The 14,257-nt window shown below is 44.0% G+C and overlaps 1 protein-coding gene and 1 pseudogene across 2 annotated transcripts in view; one reads left to right on the top strand and one right to left on the bottom strand.

Annotated features, from left to right (window-relative positions):
- Positions 1-14,257, top strand: part of CMTR1 (cap methyltransferase 1) — a 97,940-nt gene that overhangs the window by 12,768 nt on the left and 70,915 nt on the right. For both annotated transcript variants that reach the window (XM_077485393.1, XM_077485394.1), the window contains exons 3-9: positions 1,346-1,483; positions 2,575-2,723; positions 4,897-5,055; positions 6,001-6,093; positions 7,760-7,831; positions 10,562-10,656; positions 14,098-14,170. In XM_077485393.1, the coding sequence (XP_077341519.1) occupies positions 1,351-1,483; positions 2,575-2,723; positions 4,897-5,055; positions 6,001-6,093; positions 7,760-7,831; positions 10,562-10,656; positions 14,098-14,170 (774 nt within the window). In that variant the 5' untranslated portion in view covers positions 1,346-1,350. The remainder of the gene's footprint in view (positions 1-1,345; positions 1,484-2,574; positions 2,724-4,896; positions 5,056-6,000; positions 6,094-7,759; positions 7,832-10,561; positions 10,657-14,097; positions 14,171-14,257) is intronic.
- Positions 102-209, bottom strand: LOC143990608 (U2 spliceosomal RNA; annotated as a pseudogene).

Here is a 14,257-nt window from a genome sequence, read left to right as displayed (position 1 = left end):
AGATGGCTCAGACTCAATCATGCATCGGCCCCCAGTTTACTGTCGGGCAGCATGACGTGATCCCTACCGAAACCGGCCTTCCATGTGCTAATTATGCCATCGGAGAGTGCTGACCAAACCCTCTCTATTAGGGATGGAACAGCGCCTCCTTTGGCAACTGATAAGAACAGATACTACACTTGATCTTAGCCAAAAGGGCGAGAAGCGATTTACATGCAGCTGATGACATCACCCGTGCATGCGCTGTGAAGAAACAGCCACCGGGGGGGGGGGGGAGCGTTTCTGCAGAGACCTGTGTCGTAAATGGCGGCTCTCACGTTCAAGCATGGGAGTGACGTGATTGCGGCTCCAGCCAGTCACACAATCGGAGTCCGGGAACTTGGAAGGAAGACCGGGTGAAGATGAAAGCGCCTGCAGCGGTGACAGCTCAGCGATGGAAGGCTTTTTTTTTTCAGGTAAGTTTAACATAATGTGCTAGTATGCGATGCATACTGGCACGTTATGACATTACCTTTCAGGCTAGGGGAAAAAAAAACGCCCAACGATTTACTACCAGCTTAACCCCTCGCTCCTTCCCTAAAGCAGTTTTACTGCTACGAAGAAGCAGCTGTGTGCCAGATCACGTGTGTATATATATATATATATATATATATATATATATATATATATATATATATACATACATACGTGATTTTGCACTTCCGCCAGTGGACTGCTTCTGCTGTGATTATTCACAGCAGAAGCCGACCTGCGGGTACCAGGCACTTGATATCCGCCACACCCACTGATCGATGAACAGACTCAGAACGGAAAACAAGGCAGAGTTCTTTTCTGACGGGGGGGAGGGATGGATTTTGTGTTCTTGCACAATCAGCTCTCGGGTTGCTGGCACTGCCATCGTGGGTAAGGGAAGCCTTTAGTGAAGCCTTGTGCCTTCACAGCCGGTTTCCTACTGCGAATCGCGCTGAGCTTTGTGAATGGGTCGGCTGTGCGGGGGGAAGGAGGAGGGGGACGAATATCCGTCTCAATTTGCTGCAGCGAACTTAGCTGGAAGTGGGAGCGGATACCTGTCAAAAGCAAGTACTCGCTCCCCCCCCACAAAAGGTGCCAAATGTGGAATCGGGGGGGGGGGGGGGAGGAGGCATACAAGCAGGGCTTCCGCTTTTGGGTGGAGCTCCGCTTTAAGTCGTTTCTTGTTTGAGTTTCCCACATTTGTGACAGCTGTACCTTAGCCAATGATTGTGTACGGCATCTTAGACCGGATATAAACATATGGCAAGACTTTTTTTTCTTTGTAAAATCTCAAATTCAGATACTTATAAGTGAGTCTTTCTCCTCTCCGTAGTGACAATGAAGAGAAGAGCGGAACGTGAATTTGAGAGCAGCGCTCTAACTAAACAGAAGAAACGTATTGAAGAATTGGGCCTGAACCTGAGCTCCACCTCTGATGATGACACCCAGTACAGCAATCATGGCACCCAGGGTAACTCCTTCTGTAATATTCTGACCCAGACTGCCCCTGACTAAAGTACTAAAGTTGGAAATAATGTTGTCTTTAATAGCCAATCGGATGTCATCTGCTTTTTGAATGGCTGCTTTGGGCTACAGCTCCTCATTCCTCTTCACTTGTGTTTCTAGATAAATCACAATTTCATAATACCCCCTGTACATGAGAAATCACAATGTCATAGTACCCCCTGTACACAATGAATCTCAATTTCGTAATACTCCTGTACATGTTTTTTAAGGACAGATTTGGCTTTCTATTAGTGGTAAATAGTAACGTATAGCTCCTGATTTTTATTTTTATTTTTTTTTATCAAAGGAAATCTTGCCCAAAATATAAAAAAAAACAAAAAACTTTTTATAATTTAGCTATATATTGTTACTACCATAACCTACCACCAAAATAAAATCTCCTGCTCCTGACTATAGCAACAATATCACATATGTGTATGTTATAATTACTGACGCTAATTAAAACAACAAATTCTGACGTAGGCTTTCGGTGAGACCCCAGTCTCCGGGCTAGGAGTGTGCCATAGATACGCTCCCATGGGGAAAAAAAGCCCACTTCCGTGAGGCCGCATATATGTGTTACGTTGTAGGGGTTAGCTAAACCCATTCGATTTCAGTAGTTTTTTTAAAATCCGGTAAAGGTTTATTGAGATGTGATAAAGTCGTACAACCGCACAATAAAGATACGTATAGTTCACTTCAGAAAACAATCCAGCATAACCGTGCTAACATTGCAATCACATGAAGTGAATTAATCACCATTATGGGCCGTATCTAGAGCCTTTCGGAGGGTACTGGAGATTTTAGTGGACTAAAATACCACTAAAACAATTCAGATGACTAAAATACAATTAATTAAAATTACATTTTAGTCAAAAGATTATAACAAAATCAAAATTTGATGTAAAAAAATGAGTACTGCTGTACACAATGAAGCTTACGTAAAGCTGAATTGCAGGCTCCTCTCCTGTGCAATGTTTTCTGTGTTTTAACCATTTTTATTTTCCGGTGCTCCTTGTATACATAACCTGTATGGTGTTTTCTGCCCTTCCACAGAGTCTTCCACTAGCGGGACCGGCTCAGACAGCGAGGTCGATGAGAAGAGACCTGTGTTTGGGTCGGGGGATAAAGATCAAATGGACCCCCTCGCAGAAGGCACATCATCCCGCTACTCCATGTTTAACAGTGTCTCCCAGAAACTCATGGTAATCACATACTGGGCATCACTCTGCTAACAACTGGTCATGGTGGAGTTTAGCTCAAACGGCAATTTCCAGAACTGTAGGATGAGGGATTAAAAAGGGGGAGCACCGCTTGTTTTCTACCCCCCCCTTCCGCTGCCGCATTTTGGCACCTTTTGGGGGGAGCGGGTACCTTTCAAAACCAGGTACCCGCTCCCACTTCCGGTTAAGATCGCTGCAATCGTGCGGCGATCTATGAAATCTCCGCCCCCCCCCGCTGTCTTCTGGGAGACACATGTGCCAGAAGACAGCGGGACCATTGAGGAGGTGCAGAGCAGCAGGAAACGGGCTGTTAAGCGGCAAGGCTTCACTTCCTGTTTCCCTAATGCCCCTTTCACATTGGGGAGGTGGGTGCGTCGGCGGTAAAGCGCCGCTATTTTTAGCGGCTTTACCGTGAATTTTTGTGGCGCTATTCGGCTGCTAGTGGGGGTGCTTTTACCCCCGCTAGCGGCTTCAGGAGCGCTTTGCTGGCGGTATAGCTGCGCTGCCCATTCATTTCAATGGGCAGGAGCGGTGGAGGAGCGGTATACACACCTCTCCAAAGATGCTGCTAGCAGGACTTTTTTTTAGCGCACCGCTCCAGTGTGAAAGCACTCGGGGCTTTCAAGGCACTATTTTTAGTGCTGTAGAGCCTGCAAAGTGCCCCCCCAGTGTGAAAGGGGTCTTAGGGAAGATGCCGGTGTTCTATCAGATTACAGCTACCCATCAGATTGTGCAACAGTAGGGACGTGCCGACCAAAAAAAAACGAACTGCGCATGAGCAATGCGTTCCAACGTGCATTCCACATTGCGCTATAGAGTAATAGAGTGTAAATCTTCCAATGGGGACACTATTTCTGGTGACATGGGGGCTACGAAGGATTCCCGTAAAGTGTTACTAAATGCAGGAGCCTGCAGTCACTATATCTGGTCTTCCACAATACACACAACATGGAAAGGCAATAGTTTTAGTAAATATACACTGCTAAATGCCCTTTCTCATCAGCATGGTTGTAAAGCTTAATTTAAAATAAATATATATATATATATATATACAGACCCCCACCTCTTCTTCTGGGGTCCCCAGGAAAAGCCACATTCCCCTAGAGGGCACCCATGTGTGCTCGCTCCAGAGTCCCGCAGCTGCGTCCATTGACACAGACAGTGGGACTTGACCCCGCCTCCTGCTCCCATATCACTGGTTTTGATTGACAGCTGCAGGAGCCAATCAAGCTCTGGCTGCTATCAATCTGTCCAATGAGGAGAGAGAGAGTGGCTGGAGCCACTGCGCTTATGCACATCACTGGATCAGATGGGCTCAGGTAAGGAAAAGGGGGGGCTCTGGGAGGCAGCTGCAGAACAAGGTGAAAAACCTTAAGGCTTTAGAACCACTAATAGAGGGGAAATCTTTCAATGGGGACACTAGTCTTGGTGTTTTGGCAGGGGGGGGGGCGCAAGGACCCAGGACCCTGCATTCACTATATTTGGTCTCCCACAGTACACAGAACATGGAAAGGCAATTCTTTTACTAAATATAAACTGTTAAATAACTTTTCTCATCAGCAGTATATAGCAGTCTTGTGACTTCTACCAGCTTCTGGTTAAAGCTTGTAGGAGGAGTTTTCATTCTCCTCGGACTGTCCTATGAGGCTGCATGACCTCTGACCCTCTTGCACCCTCCCAAAAAAAAAAAAAAAAAAACTCTAGCAATACATGCCAAACTGAGCATGTGCAGAGTAACTCCAAGGCTCTGTACTATCAGGAGATGGATTGGGGACAGTGAAAGAAGGGGAAGGTCAGAGAAGAAAGAGGATTAACCCCTTAGGTTCCACAGTGAGTATAACAAAATGCTTTACTGCATATACAGACTGATTTTACTATTGTGGGTTTAGTAACACTTTGATTCGCAGGGCATTCCTCTCACTTTCTGTTTTGGCTATAGGACAGGAAGTAAAGGTAACACCGCCCCCCCCCCTCCCCCCCATGGGACACAGATGGCAAAAAAATAACTGAGAGGGGTTATAACCCTCCCTTACTCTATCCAAATGAAAAAAAGTGTTGCCTATAGTTCTACTTTAAACTGTCCATTGCGCTTATTTTCTGTAAGCACACAATGAATTCCTGATTGTTAATTTGTTTCATTGTTTCCATCATTTAGGCCAAGATGGGTTTCCGAGAAGGCGAAGGTTTGGGGAAGTACGGCCAGGGCCGGAAGGAGATTGTCGAAACGTCCAATCAGAAAGGGCGTAGAGGTCTCGGGTTAATCCTAAAAGGGTTTGAAAAGGAACTGGATGTGGACTGGAGGAATCAGCCTGAGGTGAGTGGTGATCACATGGAGGGGTCTATAGATGGAGGGATCAGCCTGAGGTGAGTGGTGAGCACATGGAGGGTGTATATAGAGGAATCTGCCTGAGGTGAGTACATGGAGGGTGTATAGATAAAGGGAATCAGGCTGAGGGGAGTGGTGATGACATGGAGGGTGTATAGATGGAGGAATCAGCCTGAGGTGAGTGGTGAGCATGTGAGGGGTTTATAGATAGAGGGATTGGCTTGAGCTGAGTGGTGATCACATTGGGGGGTGTATAGATAAAGGGAATCAGCCTGAGGTGAGTGGTGATGACATGGAGGGTGTATAGATGGAGGAATCAGCCTGAGGTGAGTGGTGATGACATAGAGGGTGTATAGATAAATGGAAACAACCTGAGGTGAGTGGTGATCACATGGGGGGTGTATACATAAAGGGAATCAGCCTGAGGTGAGTGGTAAGCAAATGAAGGGTGTATAGATGGAGGAATCAGCCTCAGGTGAGTGGTGAGTACATGGAGGGTGTAAACATAAAGGGAATCAGCCAGAGGTGAGTGGTGAGCACATGGAGGGTGTATATAGAGGGATCAGCCTGAGGTAATTGATGAGCCACTACAGTCTTTTGGTTCTTTAGAGGACTCCACTGTTGGACAGCCAATGTTAAGTGTCCATGTCAGTGTTTCATGTCTGGTTTTGCTACCCAGTCAGTCGCTGACCTGGAATAAGTCCAGACTCCTCACTCCGCAAGCTTGTTGCAGGTCAGAGTGTCAGGAAGTTCTGATCCCTGTACTGATGTAAGCACTGATTAAGAATTTAAGGATAGCAGCCCTGCAAATCTCTGAAAACCAAATCGATTTCCTTCTTTCTGCCCTCACAGATTCATTTACTTGCTGCTGTTCAGTGATTCGTAGCGTGCTTCACATGAAATGTCTAAATATTTGTATGTTTGATATTGTAGGCAACAGCCTATGAAGAAGTCGATTGGTTCCCAGAATGTACCACAGATATTCCAGATACTGATGAGCTGAATGATTGGATGACAGTGGGCAAGGTAGGATATTATTTGGCATTGGTGAGAGATGACAGTGCTAGGATCAGTGTCAACAAGCTTTTGTTCACTAAACCAATACTCAAACAAGTCTATTTTAAAATGGGAGTGAACTCCCTTCTATGATGTGCACCTATATGTAAGCTGATGAAGCCCCCTGATCTTTAGGCAGGGTTGCTGTTAAATGTATCTGCCAAGTGATAGTTGCCTTGGCCAGTGGTCGATTGATTTCACCCTAACTCCTAGAATTGTTGCACTTCTCTCTTCTGTCACTAGGTGGCTGGGTATCTGGTGACTTCAGATAAGACAAGGGCATTGCAAGGACAAATTAAGAATGAATGGGGTATCTCAGCCAATAGGCAGGGATTTTGTTGAGTCCCTTGGCCTGCTGGGAGAAACTATTTATTTGGGTGGGGTCAGGTGATCGGGGTTCTGTGCCACCTGGATGGCTGTCTGGGTGGACGTGTGTTGTATTGCCCCGGGCTGCTAGGCTGGAGACCTGAGGCCTATACCGGGGGCATCTGGCTGCTAGGCTGTCTGAGGGCCTATCCAGAAGCAAGAGAGCAGTGTAGGGTTGGGACTGCGGGCTTGCAGTCCAACCAGAAGTGACGGTTCTGCTGGCCGGAGAACCTGTTGTCGTCGGAGGTAAAGGGAAAGTTGTCGCCACTAAGGGACCATCCACCTTGTTACCGGGGACCACAGTGAGTAGTGGAAGCAAGTACCGGAACAGACTTCTCACCAGCTGAGGATGGTGAAGAATTGGGAAACTTCAGCAAGTGCCAAGCCAGGGACCCAGTCAGCGGAGGTGGCGCTTGCAGAGCATTATTGTGTGCCAAGCCAGGGACTGAGCAGGCCAGCGGGGTGATGCTTTAGGAGTATCTGTAAGTGCCAAGCTAGGGACCCAGCAGGGATGCGGGGTAGACACTTGGGGAAGATACTGAGTGAGAAGACTGGAAGAGCTCGGGGGAGGGGAAAAGCCTGTCAGTCAGCATCTCTCCTGCTCTGCTTCTCCGCGCTCACTGGAGCGCTGAGCTGCGGAGGGGGGCGGAGAGCGGCCATCTCAGCCTCTCAGCCGCTCGCAGAGAGGCTGAGACGGCCATCACTCCAGGCACCTGACGGATCCAGACTTCCTAAGTTGGGATTAGGGATGAGCTCAGGTGTGTTCGCATGGAACACGTGCAGAGCCCGCCAGGAAGTCGGTGCAGCGCTGCGCTAATCCCAGGCAGTGAGACATTGCCCCGATGCACGGCTGCAGAGATCAGGCAATGTCTCACTGCCTGTAATTAGCACAGCGCTGCGCTGACTTCCTGGCGGGCTCTGCACGTGTTCCATACGAACACGCCTGAGCTCATCTCTAGTCGGGATGATGCGGTGCCTGGACTGAACTTTGTGACGTCAACCGAGAGCGGACTTCAGACGGCTCTCTAATGAAAACGGTTCACAGGACTGCAAAACGGACTGCACTCCTTTGACCCTTAGGAGAAGCCCAGCCTAAAAAGCTCAAGCTGGGCTTCTCCTTTAATTTGCCGGGGTTTTCTTCTCACTTCCTGTTTTGGCTATTAACCCAAAATGAAATTGCTCCAAAAAATGATAAAAAAAAAAAAAAAAAAAAAAAGGTTTTGCATTTTAGTTCTACTTTAATTCTGCTTGCTTCTCACTTGTATTACAGAGGAAGATGATCATAGACGATGAGACAGAATTCTGCAGAGAACATCTGCTGGAAAGCCTGTTGGAGTGTAAGGTAAGACTTCGTCAACTTTTGCCTCAATATTGGGGGCTCTTAGGGAGGGGAAAATGTGCTCTAATCCCCTCCCCCCCCCTAGCGGGGTCTACAGACTGAGCTCAGCTTTGCTTCAAGTTGATGGATTCTGTTTTTGTGTTGCAGCTGCTTACACATGAAACCTGAGATATGCAAAACATAATGTACTGAAAATAGCAAAATTATTTCCTGTCCTGATTTGTGTATGAGTTCCTGTCATATATTTATCTGAAAGAAGACTCCTTTGGGGTTTTTAACCACTTTTCGCCCACGCTATAGTCGAAAGACCGCTACAGCGCGGGCTTCCAGTGCCCCGAGGGAGTCGGTAGACATCCTCCCGCGATCGCGCTGCTTGTGAGCCTCCTGTGTCCTTCAGACTGGGCTGATCACAGAACATGGTAAAGGGCCATTCACAGCGGCCCTTTAACACGTGATCATCTGCCAGCCAATGACAGCTGATCATTTAACCACTTGCTTACCAGGCTAATTCTGACATTTCTCTCCAACATGTAAACATCATACATTTTTTTTTAAGGCTGGAAATTAAATATTAATTCCTCGATTAATCGCAAATTTTTTTTTGATCGATCAAAATTCTTTTGATTGGTACTCACCTCTCCGGGTCTTCAGGGAGTTCCGTTGGAGATCCGGTGACGTCACAGACATCGGCGTCACCGGACTCCCCCCCCCCCCCCCTCCCCAAGTGCCTCCGTCTGCTAATGAAGGGAAGGGGGGAGGAGTCTGGTGACGTCGATGTCTGTGACGTCACCGGACAGCCTGGACAGTGATGGTAAATATGGATTTGGTTAACTGGGATCATTCAGTGGGCTAAGTGTAGGCAAATTTGATAACCTCCGTTTTTAACATTTTTGTAAAAAAAAACAACAAAATGTAAACACTCTGGTATGTCTGCGTGACTGGCTAAAGTGATGCCTACTTACCTACTACAAAGTGACTGACAGTCAATATACTAGATGCGTTTTATAATTAAAGTTAAACTAACTTTCTACGTTTTTCTTAAAGTAGTTAAGTCATGGATTGTGGAAACTAACTAGTGTCGGGTGATTGTATATAGTGTATACCACATTTACCACTGACTAATGCAGAGCTGCAATGCAAGGAGATCAGCTAAAAGTAGTTGGATCTGTATGTGTGTTATAATTAATCGAAATTAGCCGATTAATCGATTAAAAAAAGAAAATTGATTAATTGAACACGAACATTTTAATCAGTAACGGCCCTAATTTTTTTGCAAAAAAACTAGATAGAACCCCCAAACATTATATTAGTTTTTTTTAGCAGAGACCCTAGAGAATAAAATGGCAGTTGTTGCAACTTTTTATCCAGCACGGTATTTGTGCAGCAATTTTTCAAACGTGTTTTTTTTTTTTTTTTTTTTTTGGAACGTTTCATGCTTAAAAAAAGAAATTAAAAAAAAAAAAGAAATTAAAAAAAAAAAAGAAAGAGGATGTTACGCAGAGTAAATAGATACTTAACGCATCACACTTCAAAATTGCACACTTGTGGAATGGCGCCAAACTTCGGTACTTAAAAATCCCCATAGGCGATGATTTAAAAACTTTTACAGGTTACATGTTTTGAGATACAGAGGAGGTCTAGGGCTATAATTATTGCTGTCGCTCTAACGTTCTCGGCGATACCTCACATGTGTGGTTTGAACACCGTGGGCGTGACTTACGTGTGCGTTTTTGTTAATTTTGCTTACATTTTTCTAGTTTGATGCCTTATTTAAAAAAAAAAAAATTAGATTTTTTGAAAAGCAACCTGTCCTGCCGAGCTTGTGCGCCGAAGCGAAAGCATACGCGAGTAGCGCCCGCATATGAAAACGATTGTCAAACCACATATGTGAGATATTGCCACGATCCTTATATGCAATAATATGCAATAATCCTGTCCCCAGACCTCCTCTGTAACTCAAAACATGCAACCTGTAGAATTTTTTAAAACGTCGCCTATGGAGATTTTTAAGGGTAAAAGTTTGACGCCATTTCAGGAACGGGCGCAATTTTGAAGCGTGACATGTTGGGTATAAATTTACTCGGCGTAACATTATCTTTCACAATATAAAAAAAAAATTGGAGGCAGGCTACGAGGGACCCCCTAGCAACAGGCATTTATGGGTGAGTAAAAAAAAAAAAATGTTTCCAATTATTTTTTTTAAATTTTTTTAATGAATTTTAAGCTTTTTTTTTTTTTTTTTTTGGTGGCAACACCACTTTAAGCACACCTATGGAGATTTTTAAGGGTAAACGCTTGTCGCCATTCCAGGAGCGGGCACAATTTTGAAGCGTGACATGTCGGGTATCAATTTACTCGGCGTAACATTATCTTTTACAATATAAAAAAAAAAAAATGGGCTAACTTTACTGTTGTCTTATTTTTATTTTTTATCCAAAAAAGTAAATTTTTCCCAAACAAAGAGCGCTTGTAAGACCACTGTGGTGTGACAAAAAGTATTTTATTCTCTAGGGTGTTAAAAAAAAAAAAAAAAAAAAAAGTATAATGTTTGGGGGTTCTAAGTAATTTTCTAGCAAAAAAACGTGTTTTTAACTTGTAAGCAACAAGTCTGAAAAAGAGGCCTGGTCTTTTTACGTGGTTTGTACTCCCAGGAAGCAATGTTTTACTGATGTCACAGAGGAGAAATAGAGGGATTCTTTATCTGACCACAATCTTTCCTTGTGTCTCTTGCAGAGTGCGTTTGATGAGCTGGAAGGCGAGGAGATGAGGAGGGCCAGGACACGCTCCAATCCCTACGAGATGATCAGAGGGGCCTTCTTCCTTAACAGGTGAGAACCGATCTTTCATGTCACCGTGAAGCAAACCTGTCCCTTTGTCTCAACGAATGCAGCGACCGCATATAAGGGCTGGTGAGCGCTAATATCTTACGCGTTTTATCTGGGGGGGTCAATTAATTTATTGTTTACAAGTGGTGTCACGTTTTGTTTTATTCTATGTTTTGGTGAATGATACGTTATTTTTTAAAAACATTTTTTTAACTGCTTTAATACCGGGCACTTTTAACCCCCTTCCTGCCCAGGCCTTTTTTCAGCTTTCAGTGCTGTTGTACTTTGACTGACAATTGAGCGGTTATATAAATAAAAAAAAAAGCTGTGCTTACTAATATATATATATACCACTATAAATATAAAGTGATAAAACAGTCCAATATTGATAATGGAAAATAAAGTCCAATAAGATCCAAGAATTGTGAATGGAAATTGTAGACACCACCAACACGTGATCCACCACCACATGAATTGCACCAGAGGCCGGCTTAATTAAAGCCTGTATGTATCCAACCATCAACTTGATACTAGTGCTTCCACAGACCACCTGGATAATATTCGTGCCGTGGGAGAGACTTTCAGATTCACATCGCTGTCATCACCCTTCCTTGTACGAACGTAAATGATGGACAAAAGAAGGCAACAACCGATCAGAGCGCACCTCCGTCACAAAAAATGAAAGAAAGCCTGGCCATAGTGTGAATCCGAAAACGATTTGGTTTAATAAAGAATAAAAGTTGCACTTACATAAGTACCATAAAATAAAGCAGATGAAAAACTCTGTTCGTCGGCCGGCAGCATACACCCGTTCGGATATGGTTGCGATGACGTCGGCGCATCAACCTCCCTACGTACGTTTCGCCTAGAGATGGCGTCATCTGGGGAACGGGCGACGCACTGACTCATCACCATTTAAATACAGGGATAACCACACCTCATTGTGAGCCCTCAATGGCGGAAGCCCATAACATCAATGTATGTTGACATTCTAAAAAATTCATCTAAATAATAAAACATCTGTGGACAGGAGCAATACAATTAGAATTGGAAATTGATTAATCCATGACTTCTAATTATTATTTATGATATTTAATATTCCAAACAAATTATGACTTTATCATTATCAAAGGAAATTACTAGTGCAAATAAAAATTATATCGCCACCTAGTGGGGAAGAAAAAATTAGCTCCATGGGTCTGCATATAGAGCCAATTCGAAAGACCCATAAATATAGAGCCAGAATGAGAGGGTCAATGAGAGATCATGATGAACGCAATCCTAAACAATTTTAAATCGAGAAATATAAAAAAAAAAAAGTGAGAATAAGAATAACATTGAAATGAAAAAAAATAATAAAAAATTTTAATGTATAAATGAAAATAAATAAAAAATAAAAAATGTATAAATGAAAATAAATAAAAAATCTAAATAATGAAAAAATAAAAATAAAGATGAAAATAAAAAATGAAAATAAATAAAAATAAAAATTAATATAAAAAATAAAACGAGGAAAATGATAATATGAATAGTGATAATAATAAAGGACCCTCTAAGATTGCCATTGAGGTCTCACAACAAGCATACAAAAATAATCCAAATCAAGAATTATCTATAAATGCATTCAAATCAATGTCAACATTGATTTGCGCGGTTATGCATCGCTGTACCCAAACTAAATTTTTTTCATCATTTTGTTCACACAACAAGAGCTTTCTTTTGGTGGTATTTACCACTTTTTCTTTGTTGCTGTTATAAAATTTTGCAAATAAAAAATTTGTTTTTCATAAATGTAGCCCAAAATGTATTCTGCTACATTTCTTTGGTGAAAATAACCCAAATCAGTGTATATTATTTAGTCTGTAGGAAAGTTGTAGTCTCCACAAACTATGCACTATTTTGCCAAAAGTATTGGAAAGCCTGCTTTTACACACACATGAACTTTAATGACATCCCAGCCTTAGTCTGTAGGGTCCAATATTGAGTTGGCCCCACCCTTTACGGCTATTTAGGGTGGGGAGGGGTGTTATTTTTTTTAGGGTGGAGGGGCGGGGAGGCTGGGTTATTGTTTAGGGCGGAGAGGTGGGGAGGGGGTTATTGTTTTGGGCGGAGATGGGGGAGGAGGGTTATTGTTTCGGGTGGCAGGGAGGTGTGTTATTGTTTTGGGCGGAGAGGGGGAGGAGAAGGGGGCTATTTGGGAACCCACACACTGCAAATCACTGCACTACAAGACCCAGCAGACCTGCCCCCTCCCCCTCCAAGAAGTTCTGCAGCAGCAAAGCCTGGCTCAGTGCTGGACACACTACTCACCAGACAGGCAGATCTGTCCCCCTGCAGCTGCCCACAGAGGAGCCCAGGGAGAAGCACATCGCCGGAGGACACAAAAAACTGAGCTAAGGGGGAGGGGCGGAGCTGGCATGGGAGTGGGTGGAGCTGGGGCAGGTCCACTGCGTTTAAGGGAAATCCCAACTGACAGTGGAAACCTCTACATCTACAACTAATGACTGCCTGCATTCTTTTGCATACATTTCATCTGTCAGCGCGTTTCCCCCGCTGACAGATGAAATGTATGAAAGAGTCGAACCCGAAGGTATCGGTTTCAGGTTTTCGGCGCATTTGCACGAGTACCGATACTCTTACAAATGCTTAATATCGGTGCAACCCTAGTGTCTATTGATGTCTTCCCAGAACTGTGCGCACCCGGACACAGCTGATCACAGATTGGGGTAAAGAGCCAATCGCAGCGGTTCTTTACAACCTGATCAACTGTGTCCAATCACAGCTGTCACAGCGTGAAGAGAGGAAACAGACAATAATCGGCAAGTGTGAAAGGGGACATCTACACTGATCATCAGTGTCCGGATTATCAGTGCAGTCCAAACAGTGCCCATCGGTGCTGCCAATTAGTGCCGTCAGTGCTGCCTCTTAGTGCCCATCAGTGTCCATCAGTGCTGCCTATCCATCAGTGCAGCTTCATCAGCGCACATCAGTGAAGAAGAAAAATTACTTATTTGCAAAATTTTAAAACCGGCACTAGGGAAAAAATGATTTTTCCCCAAATTGTTAGTTTTTTTTTGTTTAGCAAACCCCCCCCCCCCAAAAAAAACCCCCATGGTGATTAAATACCGCCAAAAGAAAGCTCTATGTGAAAAAAAATGATAACATTTTCCTATAGGTACAGTGTGGCATGACGGCACAATTGTCATTGAAAATTTAACAGCGCTGAATGCGGAATATTGGCATGGGCAGGACGGGGGTAAAAGTGCCCCGGTATTGAAGGGGTGAAACTGTTCTTATATATGGAGTTCAGCTGTACATTGTCGGGATTGCCCTTTATGTTTTCCTTATAAGAGAAAAAGTTCTCAGTCCAACTGATTATGTTTTTATTTATTTTTTCTATAAATGATTCGCCTATAACTTGCTGTGTCCGTCTCTCCTTTGCAGGGCAGCTATGAAAATGGCAAACATTGACCACGTGTTTGAGTACATGTTCACCAATCCTAAGGATTCCCAGGGGGTGAGAACTTTTATCTGCCCTTTTTCTGTGTGTCGGGCATTTAGGAGCTGAAGTGTCATGGCCGCCCTTTGGCTGTATCTGTCAGGT

This window comes from Lithobates pipiens, unplaced genomic scaffold (assembly GCF_037356315.1).
Source record: "Lithobates pipiens isolate NorthernLeopardFrog02 unplaced genomic scaffold, aLitPip1_a1.2 Scaffold_18, whole genome shotgun sequence".
Classification (NCBI taxonomy): domain Eukaryota; kingdom Metazoa; phylum Chordata; class Amphibia; order Anura; family Ranidae; genus Lithobates; species Lithobates pipiens.
The sequence above is the reverse complement of the archived record's forward strand: the minus strand, read 5'-3'. Positions and strand labels throughout refer to the sequence as shown.